The sequence below is a fragment of the Vanessa cardui genome, chromosome 8 (assembly GCF_905220365.1).
Source record: "Vanessa cardui chromosome 8, ilVanCard2.1, whole genome shotgun sequence".
Taxonomy (NCBI): Eukaryota; Metazoa; Arthropoda; class Insecta; order Lepidoptera; family Nymphalidae; genus Vanessa; species Vanessa cardui.
This window is the reverse complement of record NC_061130.1, coordinates 10,029,939-10,048,498: the sequence shown is the minus strand read 5'-3', so window position 1 is coordinate 10,048,498 and position 18,560 is coordinate 10,029,939. Positions and strand designations below refer to the sequence as shown.

Below are 18,560 nucleotides of genomic sequence, written 5' to 3'. Positions count from 1 at the left end.
AATCCAGACCAGTAAGATGAAGCTATATTTACGATACCCGTCGGTGTTACTGAATGTGGAATAAGTTTAAAACATAAACAAAACTGCTATCAAGCAGCGTAGTAAATTGATATAATAAAATTAGTTAGGCAACATCAACAAAATCGACTTCAAACCTTTTGCCTGAAAGTGAGACATTTAAAAACACTTTTTCTCTCACTTTCCCTATTCTTCTATCACACAAAATAGCTTTTTATATGCGTTGCTGTATATAAATTCGATTAAAATCGATATCAATAAATACGTGTACAGAACTATGTGAATAAGTGCCGTCACAAGGAGCACTCGTTATATAACCAGTTGAAAGCAACATTAAAGGAAATGTGTTATCACAATCGAGTGTCGGGCGTGAAGTGGATTCGTGTATCTATATATCGAAACACATGTTAACTGCGCTATTTACCTTTGCTTGTGTCGTCGGCCAAACGCAAAGGTTGTTTTGGAGTGATGGATGGGTCGGCGGGCGCACAAAGCGTATCGATGATAACACTTATCAGCTGTATCGACTATCGAGTCGTATCGTAATCGCCCGCGAATGCAAGCGGTAGCGTCCTGTCCAAACCGAAACCTTAATCCCCACCTTGTTCATTATACATCGATGACTACACCTACAGATTGATTATATTTAATATACTACACAAAAATACCTAATCCATTAGCTTTATATTAAAAAACTACCACTCTTGAGACAGCTTCGTGCCTGCCGTAAAGATGGAAAATTGATTTAAATTGAAATTTTATTTATGATAACATTAATAAATGCTTTACTTTTATATATTATATTATACTATATAATCAGAAAAGAAAACTGGAAAAACCTGTATTAACTTTATCTCACGATATTATGTATTTGAATTTGGAATGCCCAGCTTCAATTGGTTTTTTAAATTATTTAATGATGTCATATCAGTTTTTGAAAATGATTCGATGATTTTTTTTTCATTTCTATGGCTATTCGAATACGCTACACAACGTCTTTAACTTACATTTTACATCGATATACATTTATACAAACTTACATTTGCTATTTATTATATAAACTCTATTAAATTTAACATTATTTACGTCATCTCGCCAATCGCTAAATTTGAATTGTATTCTACAAAATATTTGTAAGTAAATAACTTAAGTTTCTTCGATTATTTTCGTTTGGAATAAATAACACGGGTTTAAAAAACATTTTTAGTGTCCACCTAATTAAATCAATATTTTCTGTCGAATACTAAATTGAAACAAATGTCACACCGAGACGCATTGAAATACAAAGATGTCCAATTTATGGATCATCGTACTTGTATTGTTTGCTCTTATCGCATTGATTTCAGGCCAGAGCGGCAAAGCGGCACTGAATAATATAGAATTTCATAGACGATAGCTCACTCGAATATATTAATGATGTGTTAGTTTGTCAATACCTTATGATCAGTTAAATACTTAAAAGGTGATGTTCCACGAATATGCGCCGAGTCATTTTTACACATACCTACACATACCAGTCTTTTCGTTTTCACAACCCGCTTGAAATCGAAAAAACTTGAACAAAAATCTTTTTGTCAGAGTGCTCACTCATGATTATTGGATTTATATTCAAATTCTTCATCACTGTTTCTTTACTTAGACATCTAAAGTTTATTTAAGAAAACATCATGTTTATAATTGTTCAAGCTAAACTCGTGTTCGTAATCGAGAGCGGTATCGTGTTTCAAAACTGGAAATAAATACTGATAACATTGATCGTATACATAACGTGCCGGTTTGAGTCAATTAGCAAATTAAGGTGTCTGCATTTTATCTTACGTAAACGGTTTTGCCATTCCATTTAGCCATCATATTAGTCATACATTATCTATATTAGGAACGAAATCTTTAACTAAGTATTCTGCATCAATGTAATTGATTTTAACAATAACACAGTAAAGACAATATCATTGGTAAAAACTTTACGAAATCAAATCAAATTTTACTCTTAAATCACGAGGAAGGCTCGTTAATATATAAAATATTTCTATTCAAAGTTTGTTCGCAACACAAAAGGTTGTAAATAAATTATTTAATTTGTCTTCAATCAAGATAAGCAACAGCTATAAAATTGCCATTGTTAATCCGATTACAATATAAAATTACAAATATAACAGTTCATAGCAAGATATCTTTATCATAAACCCACAATATTATTATGTTCATATATACATATGTACACGATACATATTAAATAAATATCTTTTGATTTTAATTTTATATTAAATATATTTAAATATTTGGATCAATGCATATAAATACACCATGCTTAAAATATTTTAATGCACTTTTCGTAATGTCTATTATTATTAAATAATTATTAATACGTAGTAAGTAAAAGTTGCTTCACTCAAAAGAAATCCCACGAAAACACAATTGTAGGTGTACAATATAATTAATTTTGATTTCAAAACTATTTATTGACTTTGTGTGTTATATAATGTATATTTGTAATAATATTATGATTATTAGTGTTACCTTTACTTACAAATTACCTTTTGTTTTTGCTATAATCCTATAACAGCATCTTTCAATTTCAAAATACCGAAATGCACGGCGTAACTTTCACTCCATATGAACTCTAGGCTTTATTGTAAAGTCCGAGTCACATCACAAGATGTCTATTAAAGGCGAGTGCAGATAGCTTTACCGTAATAGTCTTATATGCGATTGCCGATATCAGAATCGTTACCTTAACCCAGTTAGAAGCTAAAACAGAGAGTAATTAAAGCATGCGAGCGGTTCATTGACACAGGGATTTCGACTAAGCCAATATGTGTTGATTGCGATCGCGCTTATCAGGTATTGATGTAATAACTCCTATCACTTGTCCCCTCGCAATAGTTCCGCTGTTTACCCGACATTTGGTCTGACATAATTACCCTTAAAATATGTTATGTCCAATTTGGCAAATCAATTTATCTGCTCATAAAATGAACTTCAAGATATAACGACATGAATTAATTCTACGTATATTTCACAGAATAGTCCCTGTCTCTTGTTGTCTGTATTTTTTGGTCCTTACAGTAAAATCAATATTAAGATATAAAGTTATAATAGTAAGATATATAGTTTTTTTTCATTATTATTACATCTGTATCTTTTAATTTCTTATGATTTGCCTTTTGGCAATTTTTTACGTCAAATATGTCAGAAATGCGTATATGATGTTCGTTTTTTCATTAGTGTTTTTTATAATTTTATTAGGTTCCAACAAATCAACAAACAAATTTAATCATCCAAATGTAACTAAAAATGTAAATATCCCGAACCGATTAATTATACAATTATAAACCTTCATTATTATATTTAAAGCAGTAGAACGTTACATTATTCTTGTGCATAAATCATATTTACATTTATTATTTTCTTAAAAATAATTTCAAAATACTTAGAACCAGTACTTTAACTTTTATACCTTGAAAAGTACCTACGTTTATTACTGAGTGACGATGTTTACCAAAATTACTTTCATATCGATCAAGATAGAGTGATCTAAAATAGCAGCGTAACACACATTTGGGCATCCTGGGCCGAGCGGCAGCCTCGAGTAAGGCACTAATAATATCTGTAAAATAATGTATGTAGGTAAAATCAGTTGAGTCCTTCAACGTACTCTTAACATTTTTAATCTTTAGTTAACAGTTAACATTACTTGCTTTACCAAGCGGGGAAGCTATCAAGGCCTGCCACGCCAGTTTTTGGGTTTTCAGTCGAATCGACAAGGAGTCATTCATAATTATATTATATGCGAGAATAATGCAATTGATATTGAAACGCGGATTTTTAAGGTGATTTAGTTCTTATAATTAGATAATTATTTTGATAACTCGATAAAAATATGCAATTACTTACGTCATAAAAGGTACGTGCATACAATAATTATTGTTATTTATATAATCGATTGATACCCTTTGAAATAAAAATAGACAATACGAAAAAAATATATAGATTTATTATCTTCGTCATAAATTACTTTATGGTGTGACGTCGATCATTGAGAACAACGAATTTACAGCTGCGTCGTAAAAGTTGGGTGCGCCTGCGCCTAATCCTTGGTATTAGCGGCGCGCTACCGTCGGTCATGATTCAATATTTTTCATTTGTAAGCAGTTGAAATTATTTTTATCCTGTGGTAACACTTGAGTTTATTATGCCGTATTTTAAGTGTCGCTTCGCGGATTTTTGACATAGATATTTCGAAATATAAATACGACTTTTACGTAACATACAACTTCACTTTAGTAAGAATTAAATTATAAGCTACTAAGGATTACGTGACACTTCATGTTTTTAAATATTGTACATTGATTTGTACTAACAAATTAATCGCTTGTGATTTGTTAAGACTAAATACCTAACATAATCGTTATTATATCGCACTAATATTTAATTGAGTTAAGTTTTGATTGTTGTTTTTATACTCTGTTAAACATATTGATACTACCAATCAAATTGATATAATAAACTTTTAATTATGGCAGATTGTTATAGTTTCAAAACGAACGTATTAGATAAAATTTTTGGTCCAAGAGGTACAAAACGACATCTTTATAAATCTCTTAATTTTCATTATAAAATCAGTAAAGTATATACGAATATGATACATATTAAATCTTCAGTAAATTTACCAACTAAATTTTATTGCGTTATGTTCATACAATACCAATCTTTATAAAAATATATTATATTTATAAATATAGTGACGCACTCCCTCTAGGACCAGTAGTTTCAGAGATATTTGAATAAACGTACGAAATGTGATGTGGGGCGTGCTTTGAGAACGTAATACATTTGAATTGCAGTGGGTAGGAGCATATACAAACATAGATTGTATAGCAGTTTGTATATTGTTTGAAACTACAGCAGAGTGTTAATCTTTATTATTCAAGAGAAACTTCAAACTAGTTTTTCTATATAAAATAAATGTACTCGTCTATATACAATACAATTTACCTAAATTGACTAATATTATAAGTACGAAGATGTATATTTGTTTGTTACGCTTTTATGACTTAACTTATAATCGGTCGAGTAATCGATCATCGTAAGATTTTGCATAATTATATTGTAGAGTAGAGAGTAGAGTTGAGATACTGAAAGAGTTCACTAAGACCGCCTCACACGCGGGCAAAACCACGGGCAGAATGTATTTCTATATAAAACACAAATGTATTTTTTAACTAAAAACAATACAATTTATTAAATATAAAATAAAGTAACGTCTTACTTCTTATATAGAGTGTGTCCCAGTATTTATAGGATTAATATTAATTCGTTTAATTATTAGTCGATTTATAGTAGTGTCATCATTTCTAGGCCGTCCTCTGACGGAACCGACTATCAAGACGGAGTCGACAACGCCTGGCGTGGGTCCCGACGAGCCTCTAGACGACAAAGGCGACAAGAAAAACAAGAGACAGCGACGGCAGCGCACGCACTTCACCAGCCAGCAGTTACAAGAGCTGGAGGCGACGTTTGCGAGAAACCGCTACCCTGACATGTCCACACGCGAGGAGATCGCGATGTGGACTAACCTTACGGAAGCAAGAGTTAGGGTGAGTTGAATTCGTCCATCATATGTAACAGTAATACTCAATTTTAGTATAGGCAGTGTAATTTTATTATGACCTGACTAAATTGTGTTTCGCAGTTTGCACAATCGACGCTAGGCCGGTTATTGTTTCATAGCCACTGAAGGTGTATCACAATATTAACGAGCGAGATGTTTATACTAATCGTTGCATCCGGCGCGCATTCGATATATTTTTGTAGCTCACCGTCGAACGGAACACGAAATCCTTTAATCCTTGAGGATTTGAACCGTCTATTTCGGTCTTTTCATAATCCACGGCTTAAATGTGATCGCATCCACACACTGTCAATAGTTTCGGAAGGCCCTGTTAGAGATTCTGCGGTTCTACTCGGCTTGTACTATTTACAATGTTCTGAATACGTAGAATATTTTTCGGTTTCTTCGCAATGTGGACTGTTAATGTCATAGTCTTAAGCTCCGAAACGTGCTATTTCAGCAAATTCTTGTTAATGTCACATTAGACACACTGTAAAGAAGTTTACGATGGTTTTTTTATTGGGAGAAAATCAGTAATATAATTTTATTTATGCTCACTCGTGTCTTTTGATAGCGCTGAATTTAGAGAAATGCACATTCCGTTTCATCTATAGCAGTACCTAACTTTTTTCATTTTTTTGTACTGTATTTAAGTTATGAAACAAACAAGATATTTCGATTACTTTGTCATTCCAAGTCGTTTCATCCCAAATGTTTAATGAATTTTAACAAACGTATTTATGCAAAATACAGTACGACTACATTCAGAAGATTGTCATGTTTACCTTATTTCTATATAAATAGTGATAAAGTTTGTACATAGCTATGCACTTGTTGATCATATAGCTATTTGCCTTTGCAGATATGTGTAAATCGATATATTCAGAGATGAAACCGGTACATTTCAAGTGTTAGATATTAATTTCGAGTCGTAGCAGTCTGTACTGAAAGACCGCATGTGCTCTTTAAAACGTTATTTCTCCTTGTTAGTAGGGTTGTCAATAAATTAAATCGTAATTCTTAATACAATAGCATCGGTATACCAAAAATTGATGTAAAAGTATGCTTAATTTCATGAACTTAAAGTGAAAGGTTATTGTCTTTTTTTACATATTTATTATCACAGTATTGTCTTTATAAGTAAAGATGGAATAAAGGAAACTTTCTTTTGAATTTTTCGGTTGTTGCTTTTAGTAAATAGTTTCATAAAATAATTTTCAGGAGTTTTAGGAGCTCAGAAATAGTTTAATTTGAATTTAACGATTGCCTTCAATATTAAAGAAAATCTTTATCAAAATATTTTAACATTATTCTCTAACTTTATCCTCAAAAACAAAGTGTATACGTTGTAAGTACTAAGGGAATTCGTACATATTTTATAATTACCGGGCCGTCCCGGCTCTGTAAGAGTGAATATAGGATTTTTGTTATATTTTTTTCCTTTTATATACTTTTCGTTGTTATATTTTTATATTTTGTACCACATAATCTATTTATACTTAAAATCTGAATTTGTTAAGTAACGTGTGTAATTTTAAAAGGCAGGAGATTACCTACTCATATTTTTTTAATTTAATCTATTCCTATCTTTTGAATGGAATATACGATTTGAAAAAATGTAGAAAGTAATCTACATGTATCGAAATTATTTTGGTTACATATTCATTTATTTTGATAAGGATGAATAAAGAGGTATGAATAGCATGCACAACGCGTACAAATAATTTATTTAATTTGTAATATATATTGAATGGAATATCCGGATTGAACTTAAAAACTTTGAATTCAAAGTCTCGAAAACAACTTGTTAATTTAGATAATAAATTGAAAAGTAGTTTGAATATAAAGGTTTAATTTTTGTCGCTATTTCTATTAACTTTTAAAACATAAAAAGTGGTTATTGGGACATTACGACAATAGTTGAACATGCAGTATCGCGAAGCTTTTTGTAGATATTTATTTATATGTTCTTTAATTTTGACGACATACTTTTTAAGGCAGTATTTTGCACCTTGGGGTACGTTACTTATGTTTTAGTAAGGATTCCTTCTTTTCTAGCAATAGGCCAACCAAATTATTATTCAGGGCAAATGTAATGTAATTTAACTTTCCAATGATGAAAGAATTTTTGAAATCGACACTGTTGTTTTTGAGTTTATTCATTACAAACATACACAAAAATAAAAATATTTCCTCTTTACAATAGTAGTGTAGATTGCTTTGAAATTATATATGTATTTGAAAATTTATTTAAATTGATATTAGCTCATATTTCAATTTATGAAGGTGCATATCACCTTTTTTGAACGCAAACATTAACTTATAGACAGTGACATAAAAAAAATAGAATAAAGCACAAAATCTAATTCAGACATATTTTAAACACGTGACAGCCCTGACGCGGGGATTAGCGTGCGCTCGTCTGCGCATCTCTCCAATAAATCTGTGCGCGCGCGCACCGATAAATCGCCCGACATTATTTTTGTTACCCACTCATTAGGGTCATTGCCTGCTTATTGGCTCTTAAAATATGATATGTTAATACGATGTTTTCTTTACCACACTTGCAAATTACGAGTGACACTTCAGACCATGCGTTATCGTTTAATTCACATATTTACATAAATTTAGTATCTTATTAATAAATTCTTCCTCAGCAACGGACTGCCGCCTCTTTCGATATCATTCTGATCTGATTCATACGTTCGTAAAATTAATTTCCTGGATATAGCATATTTAGCGAAAATAAATTTGTCTTTAAATATCGCCAATGGCTATATGATTAAATATTACATCTACATATATAATTCAAAAGCACTCACTCACTGACAAGAATCTTCCCTAATATCGTTTTCAAAGAATTAATAATTTTCATGTGCTTAATATGTGTTTATTTTATTGATTTCGTACCCAAGGGTGAAGGAAAACATCGTTAGTAAATATGTATACAGTGTGTGTGAGTGTACAGGAAACATGCCAATGATTTTTAAAACATAAATATATTTTAATTAAAAAATTTCCAACGCCCTAAATTCAAGACTCAAAATAAAACTATTAAAGTTTTACAACCACTATTAAAACATAATAATATGAAAATACTCATAGTACCTGAACTGCATGGTAAAACTCACCTACATATACCCTCAGATATATGTACGTAGAAAATCGATCGATACTGAAAATTACTATTTTTATAATTCGTTTTTCTTGATTACACCAAGCCTTATAATAAAAAACAAAACAATATGGTACAACTAAAATGATGTTTGTCAATGCGTATCAACGAAAATTGCTCCTAACGTTCTGAGAAAACGCAAATGGGTCTAGCCGTCAAAGCAATCGTCCGTGAAACGACTCCGGGCACGTTTCATTCGCTACAAACGTATCGTATTCCATGACAGAGTATTAACCCATCGATCCCGATACAAATACTAGTAATTTTTGTATTACATTTCGTATGTTCTGTTGACAGGGATGACGACCGTATTAACGCGTGGATTATTTCTGTGTAAATGCTGTACTATTTCGTACTCGTTTTTTTTTAGTTCTGTTTAAAAATAATAAGCTAAGTTTTGACTGGGTTTACTCGGTTCTATTTAAACAGGTTCAATGCTTTTTCATGACAAATATTAGAATTGGAATAAAATGTATTTATTATTGTCTGTGTTAATATTAATGACCACATTTTCATATTAAAAAGGCTCTATTTACTTATGTTTTATTAACGCAGGGTCTGTGTCACGGATTTCATCTTGTAAATCATATTTTTGAGATAAAACATTTAAATAATTATAACTTAAAACCATATTATAAATACAAAGCCTTAATTTTTTATTCTAAGTTGACCCGTCGTACATCCTTTTAGAACTTACATATTATCTAAAGGTTTTTAGATGAGTTAATAAATTATCGTAGTTAAAATTATTGCACAAATCCAATGAACAATATGGTCCATATATTCATATATTCATTATAAACAGCAATGACAATTAATATTCAAAAACAAATAAAAATTTTTGTTTTAGTGATATGATATGCAAACATTGCTGGGTAAAATTGGTTCGTTTCTATCTATCCAACTCTTTGCGTAAGACGCGAAAACATTTTAGTGCTAGTAAAAAAGTCCAGTTACGCATCCGTCGACAGGGCAGGCGGCACGTAACATTATTTATTTAACGTGGACCGCTCTAGCCCGGTATTTTACAATGCTTTTAGAGCATGTCGCCTGTCGATGCTCGCACACAGTTTAGCGAACCAACCTTTTTTTCTAACGCGATTTTGTTACGAACAATCGATTTCGAGTAACACGGTTTGAATGTACCAGCTTGTGGAAGGTTTTGAAATTTTATTGAAGTCGTTTATTTTTAAATATACAAATCGCGAGTCATAATCAGTTTCTTATTTGGAATTTATACAAAAAGTCCCTGTAATGAGGCTCTTAGATTTTGATTACGTCTATATATCTTCAGTACACAATGGATATATGTACATCAAAAAAACAAATTACAATATCGACCGATACATTAAAGCTAACGAAGATCATCACATTCTCAGCTTACCTTACGTGCTTGAAGCACATTGAGATAAAATAATGTTGCATTTTTACCGATATAAATCATGTAGGTTAAATAACCTAAGCTTGTCTTTTAAACAGATATAAGCTCATAATAATCTTGTCATATTCGAATGAAGATCGATATTAAGTACACATATTTGTAACAAAATAGAGCAATTCCTGTGTTCGGTAGTTCATGCATCTTAAGGACGCTGATTTCAAATTTATTTGTTACTGCAAATACTGCCAACAAAATAACGCTATTGTAAACTACACTTTATATTAAAGTAATAGAGTTTATTATTGGAAACGTATTGTAAATGTAGCGAGGTAAGCTTCTAGAATACTGAATGTCTAACTGATATCCTCCTCCTGTTTTGATAGACCGAATGTTGAGTGTTTTGATCGGTTAGATCTCGTCCGGATTTATCGATGAATTTATTTCAATGAATTGCGTTGGTTTCGACCGACGATGTCTTATATATTTTGTAATCACACATAATCTCTATTTATTGACGCTATGTTTTCATTGTTAGTAAATAGGAGTCATAACACGTACGTTTGTGGGTAGAGAAATATTGTCGAACAAATATTTTAGATCAAGTTTGAGTTGTTGAACACATTATTTAAACGCATTATTAGTAGGAAACAGCCGGATTAAAATTTAATTTACTGCTTTGTATTTACAAAATATTTTTAATGATACGGTAATGATAATATAATTGCTATATATAGATATTTGAAAACAGACATTAGGAATAAATAGTCTGCAGTCATCCTCTTAAAGAGACAGGCGGAGAATGTTTAAGTCGTATTTTTTTTATGGTAAATGGACAATGCCGCTTTAAGAAATATTAAATATTCCTTACATCGTCAATGTGCCACCAACCTTGGGAACTAAGATGTTATGTCCCTTGTGCCTGTAGTTACACTGGCCCACTCACACTTCAAACCGGAACACAACAATACTGAGTACTGTTATTTGGCGGTAGAATAACTGATGAGTGGGTGGTACCCACCCAGACAGGCTTGCACAAAGCTCTACCACGACATTCTACAAAACTGTTTTAAGGCAACCTCAATATAAGCAGTTGATATACACAATTACAAGTGTTATAGAGTCATATTTAACAAATATCCTTACACTGGTACTTTTTCACTTCCCCTGACCGAATTTGGATCAAACCGACTTCACGTAACAAAGTCTAATGGGACGATAATCCTACAAGATCGTAGAGAGATCGGACCAATGACCAAATAGTTTGTTTACGTGCTATTCAAGACATGAAAGTTTAACTCTCGGCTTGTATTGAGAATTTCATGACAGAAAAACCGACTTATGTATTTAACATTTCACATTCAAGCCGCAATTTGGGATCTGGAAGCAATGAGACACGTTAATCCTATCAAAAATACAACGGTATAGGGAATTTGTTAGCTGGATACGTTTAACTATTATTCAGCCATGAAATGTTGCATACCTATGTTCAGGCGTATCGGAAAAGACAAGCTACCTAACAAGACGCCCCCCCCCCTACTCATAAAAACACGCGGCCTGATAGTGGTCATTCTATAATTAAATTATATCGCTAAGCGCTATACAAAAACATATGATTTTCATATGTAAATTGTTGAAATACCTATATTTTTGTTACAATACTGGTCGGTTAAGATTTTAAATTTCGGAAACAAAACGGTTAAGATATGTTAAAAGTGAGATGTAATAATAGTTGGAGGCGCGAAATTGTCCTTTTCCGTCTCCGATTGAGGAAGTAGATCTCTTCTCTGCAGGGTGCATTTAATAACGCGAGGGCTGTCACAGTCGGAAGTTCTACAATATAAATAAATGAAACTAAAGTAAAATAGATATAGCATATAAATGGAAATTGGTATACATATCGTACCACCGAATATTAATACTTGGTATTGAAGGGTTCCGAAGGGTGAGAATTTCAATGTCATTAAAGGCATATGGGATCTTAGACCCCAAGGTTTGTGGTACATTAGTTTTAATATTTACTGCAGTGCCAATATCTATGGGCAGTGGTGACCACTTACCATCAGGTAGCGCATTTGCAAAACTTAGTATAAAAATATTTAAGAAATAAATAATATATTTAGGAAATATTATTTTCCTAAGCAAACATGTGACAACCCTAAATTCCGCACGTGTCAAACCCTGGTTCATATCCATTTATTCGAGCCCATGTTTATTTGACTTGCGAATAGTGGCAAAGTAAATCAAATTACAGTATTATAGCCTCAGTTACTAGGGTAATATATACTATAATCCTTTACCAAGGATCTAAGAGCACCGGTTCTGATAGACCGTCATTTGATTGATGACACTAATAAAACTGTGATTCTAGTTTAATTTAAATTTAAGTCAATTTAGCGACCCTGCTCCCGCTGACCGTAAAATAGGTTTATTATTCGCATAGTGCGGTCGCATCTTTCACTGTGGCGTTTATTATGCGGACAATGAGACTAATGTTTTTGTAAAGTTTGATATAACTTCATATTTCATTTGTTATTCAGATTTATAGACTGGCTTCAAAGAATACATAATGCACTCAACGTTACGTAACAGTATTTTATTTTTCTTTGTTTTAGGCGTTAAACTGTTCTTATTTATATATTTATTTTGCAAATTTTGCTGGGTACTATATAATAATAAATATTATAGACTGCCTCGTTGGTTGGCTTCATACCTCAAGGTCCTGTATCAAAATTCAGGATATGGTTAATTACATATTGGTTTTATCGATGAAATAATTCTCAGTAGTACTATTAAATCAAGATGGGGCAAATGTCACAAGTTTGCTCCATTGAACTAGAAAAGTGAGACATTAGTATAATAAGATCACCCAGGCACACAAAACAGCTATAGTATTAACAATAAAATTAGATTACCGTCACCAAACTCCAATCAATATAATTTGTCACTTCAGAGCATTGTAATGTAATTATTAATTATCAATTGCTTTTGATGTATGTATACTTAGCTTCTAATAATTTTATGTTTCGACTACTGTAGTTAACAATAAAAACAAATAAATTCGCGAATTATGACATGACATTCACATTCTCACACAAACCTATACAAATTTATATAAAATTAAATATTATGTACATACATAAGTGGATTGTTTTGCTAGAAAACCGACGTAAGACATAGTCGCTGTCAGGGTCGATGAAGGTATTAGCGGTGATGGGACGCATTAATCTTGCCCTACGCGCCCCGCATGATAACCCGATGCCACAGTATCCCTGAAAACACTGATGCTTTTTTTTTCTTTCCTGTTAAAATTGTTGTAATGATAATACCCTTGGACTATATTTTACGTGGTCTACCGCGTAAGAGTTAAATGTTTATTAAAAAAATTGACTGAGTCATATCTATATTTGAAAATCAACGAATGTAGCAGAAGTCGATACTGCAATCCACAAAAAACTTAAATAAAAAATAAAGTATAGCTGCAAAGTCAGCTAAACTTTATATCGTAGTCATTGGAGTAGCAAATTTTTAATATGAAGATTATATAAAGGATATTGCGCTATTTGTAATGTAGTAAAAACCAAAGTGCTGACCAGTGTCCCAGTGTCAATGCTCCAATGCTGATCAGCGGTCTCCTCTTTTTTGAGGAGATTGCCTTTGGTGCATATTATTTAAAAACATCGTTTACATCTCTACGATTTCGAGGTGAGACTGAAATACGATTAGCCCATATTCCTTAATTGTTCAAACTATCACTTTAACATATTTTATTTATTTTTTTATACCTTTGAAATGTTTACCTTTTCATTCCATTTATGTAGAATGATACAATCATTAATATGAATAATGCACTCTACCGCTAAGGGTGGGTCTTAAATAGTTGCGATAAAAAATATTCATATTTTCTTCGAGATGAATCCTCATATAAGTTTGCAAACATCACATTTGTATTAATAAACCTCGATAGTACTTATTTAATACGTTTTTGTTAGTACTCGTAATTATTATTTCTAATTAAGCCTATTTTTCTAAGTCTAAGAAGAGTTGATCAATAGGTAGATGATTTAAAGAAAGAAAAAGAGCTGTGTTCATAATTTAAAATGTGGTTTTTGGTTTAGAAATTTAATCAGTTAAACGGCGAACAATAAAAGTATTGTATCATTTTCATTTTCAAAATTAAAGCACATTCGTACTAAACGGTTTATTATTCATTTTAATTTACTTAACGTGTTTTAAAGTGGGGCGCTTTATGAATTGTAAGACAAACATTAGTATCGATTTCGGAAACATTAAAAACTTTCTCCCCTTACGCCTGTCGGAGGACAGCCTCAACATCCTACAATAATATATTTAAAGGATTAGCCCCGTCGCAATATCGCGACCCTCCGGTCTCCTACGCCCCGCTGCGCTGCCCGCTATTCAAATAATGGAAATTATTTCCACATATGTGCACCTAAATAAATATCATTCCGCTGTCATTATTGAACACCCTAATGTTTCTGTGGAGCTATTTTCACCCGTTCATTGGTAGCATACAGAGAAAAACGTATGTAATATGTAAATTGCTCTACTTTCTAGTTTTCCGTTAAAAGTAATACTTCAAATATAAAAACAAAATTAGGTAATAATATATCTGTTGGTTTACCTGTATGCCAAAATACTCGTCCACCTGAATTTGTGAAATTTATGTTTCGAAAAATAAACGCTCGTATATGGGGTGGAAACGACCGTTTATGTTCACTTAACCGAGGAAAGAGGGTATTATTTACCGTTTCGGCTGGGTGAACACGCCACAGTGAGTGAGACAAATACCGCTGCCGGCACAATATTTATTGCAGTCGCTACGTGGATTGCGCAATTTATCGCGGAGGTGTCGTCGGCGATCGATCGCTCGCTGACGAACGCGGCCATACATCAGCGCGCGCGTTATCTGTGCTCACGGCGACTTATCGCGCGTCACTCCGCCTTTGGCTTCGGCCTCCGCTAAATAACAACATCGATTCAGCGAAGGCTTCGTGGTATGTTCCGTCGACCGCTCATTTATTGTGGCTAGAGCGCGTTCCTGGCGAGCAGCGATGCAGAGGCACCCCGTCCAATCGCGATGCTCGTTTATCTTCATTTCGCGACCGCAATTAGACGGGTCGTTGGCTGCGGTCGGGCGGGGCCCTCGCCTCCTCCGTAACTACGTGGTTCGAATACGCCGATGCTGCGCGTCTTTCTGTCAACTTCGTAATGAGTAAAGTTAATGGGGCCCCACGCAACGAAGTCCGTGTTCAGATTCTGAATCCGGTCAAAACTTTTGTATCCTGTTACGGTTTCATTTTTAAATTTGAAAATAATAAGCAATTTTGTTACAGGTGTGGTTCAAAAACCGGAGAGCTAAATGGCGGAAGCGCGAAAGAAACGCAATGAACGCTGCCGCCGCCGCCGCTGCAGACTTTAAGAATGGTTTTAGTACGCAGTTTAACGGTCTGATGCAACCGTTTCCAGATACGGATGCGTTGTATTCGTCCTACCCTTACAATAACTGGGCAGCAAAAGTTCCTAGTCCGCTCGGTACTAAGAGCTTTCCATGGCCTGTCAATCCATTAGGCTCCGTCGTCCCTGCGAGCCATCATCAAGGTTCCGTAAACTGTTTCAATACTGCGACGTCAATGGGCGGAGTAGGTGGAGGGGGCATGGGTGGCGTAGGCGGTTCTGCCAGTGTCGGTGGCGGAGTAGCACCATGCCCGTATACGGCACCACCAAATCCTTATAGTATGTACCGTGCGGAGCCATGCCCGGCGATGTCGTCATCTATCGCATCCCTCCGACTGAAGGCGAAGCAACACTCATCGGGTTTCAGTAGCGGATACGGTACAGTGTCACCGGTGTCGCGCGCAGGATCGGCCCCGTTGTCCGCGTGCCAGTACGCGGCGGGCGGGGTGGGCGTGTCGGACCGCGTGCTTTGAGACGAGGCCCGCGGCCGAGACGAGACGCGATCGCCAGCGCCGTTACTCGCAGCCGCACGCGCTTCCTAGTCGCCGCCGGCGCGGGCGCACTCCAGCGCCGCGCACGCGCACGGCCTTTACCGCCACCTCTGGGAATGGTTCGACTAATGAGTCGACATCGGAGACTTCGCTCGACCTCATTACGCGAGATCCCATATGATAGGTTACGAAACTACGGGCAATAAAAACTAAACGATTCGTTCTAGACATTATTTTGTAAATATGTAGCTATGTATGTACGTATACCAAAGCGATGTGTGCAATTTTTACAAGCTTAAATGTATGTAGATTAATATAAGAATTTTTCAATTGTGTACCTTGATGGCGTTCGTTGTAAATATATTTAGGTTATTTATTTTTACAAAATTTACTTTATTTCGAAGCATTTAATTTTAGTGTAAAGTTCTGTTATTTGAAATTTATAATTATATAATATGTTAAAATGCATTTGGTGACATTCACCTCAATGATAGAGAGGTATTTTGAAATTATTTTAATAAGTAATAATTTGTGTTTTAAGACACCGGATCGATGTTACAATATTCCGCAAAGATTAAAAAGAAATCAATTAATTTATGACATTGTAAATAATTTGTCAGTTGAATTTTGAATATTGTTCTTAAATTTAAAAATATTAAGATTTTCTCTTCAAACTTTTAAACTTTAAAGGTCGCGCCACGTCTTAAATGCAACATGGAAAATAAAAATAAAATAAACGATGTGAAAATATTATTCATACAACATAATTATTTAACTTACATGTAAATATACTTAATTAAGCAAACCAAAGTCTTACTAAAAATACCATTATTTTATATTTTAATATAAATCAAAAGAACATTAAGGGTGTTTCGAAATATTTATGAAGATGATCTTCCACTGCAAGTATTTTTTTTTTTAAATGTTCCTATTCAAAAGTGTATGTAGTTTTCTTTAATGTTATCAATGAGAAACATGAAAGACTGACACGCACACACTGAAATGTAAAACATATGTGCTGATATTGTACATATACACTTTTACTTATTGTAAAGTATCGCTTTTAAAATACCTATAAACAGTGAATTATCGACAGTGGAAGAACCCTTTGCTGAAATATTTAAAAAGATGCAGACCTTTGAATGAGATTAATGTAACCAAGATCTCATTATTAATACGAGTACTTAATATTTATTATCTTCCAATTAAATTGTAAATATTTGTATCTATGTAGCGGTTGAATTTTATTGTCATTAGAACGACATAGACTAATTATTCTTTGAAATCTTAGCGCATTCCTAATATAAATAATACGTCATAATTATTAAAAATGACTAAAATATGATGTACAAAGCAAATAAGAAATATATCATTACATAACGATAATAATCAATCATTTCAAAAATATGTTTATTATATAATTCTCAAAATATAAAAGTGTTTCGAATTCATTGCTGCTATAAAAACATTTAAAAAAAAATGTAACAATTTATGAATGCTAATTGTTGTTAATCAAAAGGATAAATTTAATATAGTTATTAACAAAGCGCTATTTTTCCAGAGAATAGTTAGAATAAATTAACACGAATTAGTAAAACCTACTTCTGTGTGCCTAATTATGTAATTGTAAAGATTATAATGTAAATAATTATTCAAAATGTAATAATTCGAGGTTTTCATTTTATACATATCAAACGAAATATATACGAACTAAGTTGTTTCGCATTATTTTGTAAATGTATTTAACGGATAACTGATTGTTTTGTAACTTAAAAAACCTCTAGTCATAATAAAAAAAAATATCACCGAGTATTTGAATCGTTTTATTTCAGTCTTTTCCATTATCATAATTTAACGTCACAATCATTTTCAATACCATTATATAGTATAAAAGATAGTCGCTTACCGTTGTCTGTTCCTATATAAGTACATCTTTATAATTACGCAAAGGATTTTGATGCGGTATTTTTAGTAGATAGAGTGATTCGAGAGGAAGCTATATAATACAAGGACAATATATGTAGTAGAGAAACAAGGAAAAATCTGTAGTATATTTAGTATCAGCAGTCGGCCCGGCCCGGTCGAAGCCGAAGCGGGTCGCTACTAAATCATAATACGAGTATAACCCAGGGTAAGACCACTACATAACAATAGATTGTTCAAATTTAAAGTCATTACATACATAGTAACTGATCACAGTTCATTCCTTCACAGCTACTATTGCTTTTGTAATGAGTCTGTTTTTACCAAATACCCAAACAGACTAATGTATTTGTGTAAAGGATAGCAATTTACAACGTTATTATAGGAAAAAAACCTTTGCATTATTTATTTATCGATTAAATGATTTATAATAATTTCAAATTTAAAAATGTAATGTTAAAAAATATCCTCGAGAATTTAATTAAG

General features: G+C 33.1%; 1 protein-coding gene across 2 annotated transcripts in view; it reads left to right on the top strand.

Annotated features, from left to right (window-relative positions):
- The window catches only part of LOC124531953 (pituitary homeobox homolog Ptx1), a 45,612-nt gene extending 27,649 nt beyond the window's left edge, over nucleotides 1–17,963 (top strand). Inside the window, exons 4-5 of one of the 2 annotated variants that reach the window (XM_047106541.1) lie at nucleotides 5,377–5,615; nucleotides 15,540–17,963. In XM_047106541.1, the coding sequence (XP_046962497.1) occupies nucleotides 5,377–5,615; nucleotides 15,540–16,133 (833 nt within the window). In that variant the 3' untranslated portion in view covers nucleotides 16,134–17,963. Of the gene's footprint in view, nucleotides 1–5,361; nucleotides 5,616–15,539 lie in introns of both variants that reach the window. The other variant, XM_047106540.1, reaches the window with a different exon arrangement.
- Nucleotides 17,964–18,560: the final 597 nt, after the last annotated feature.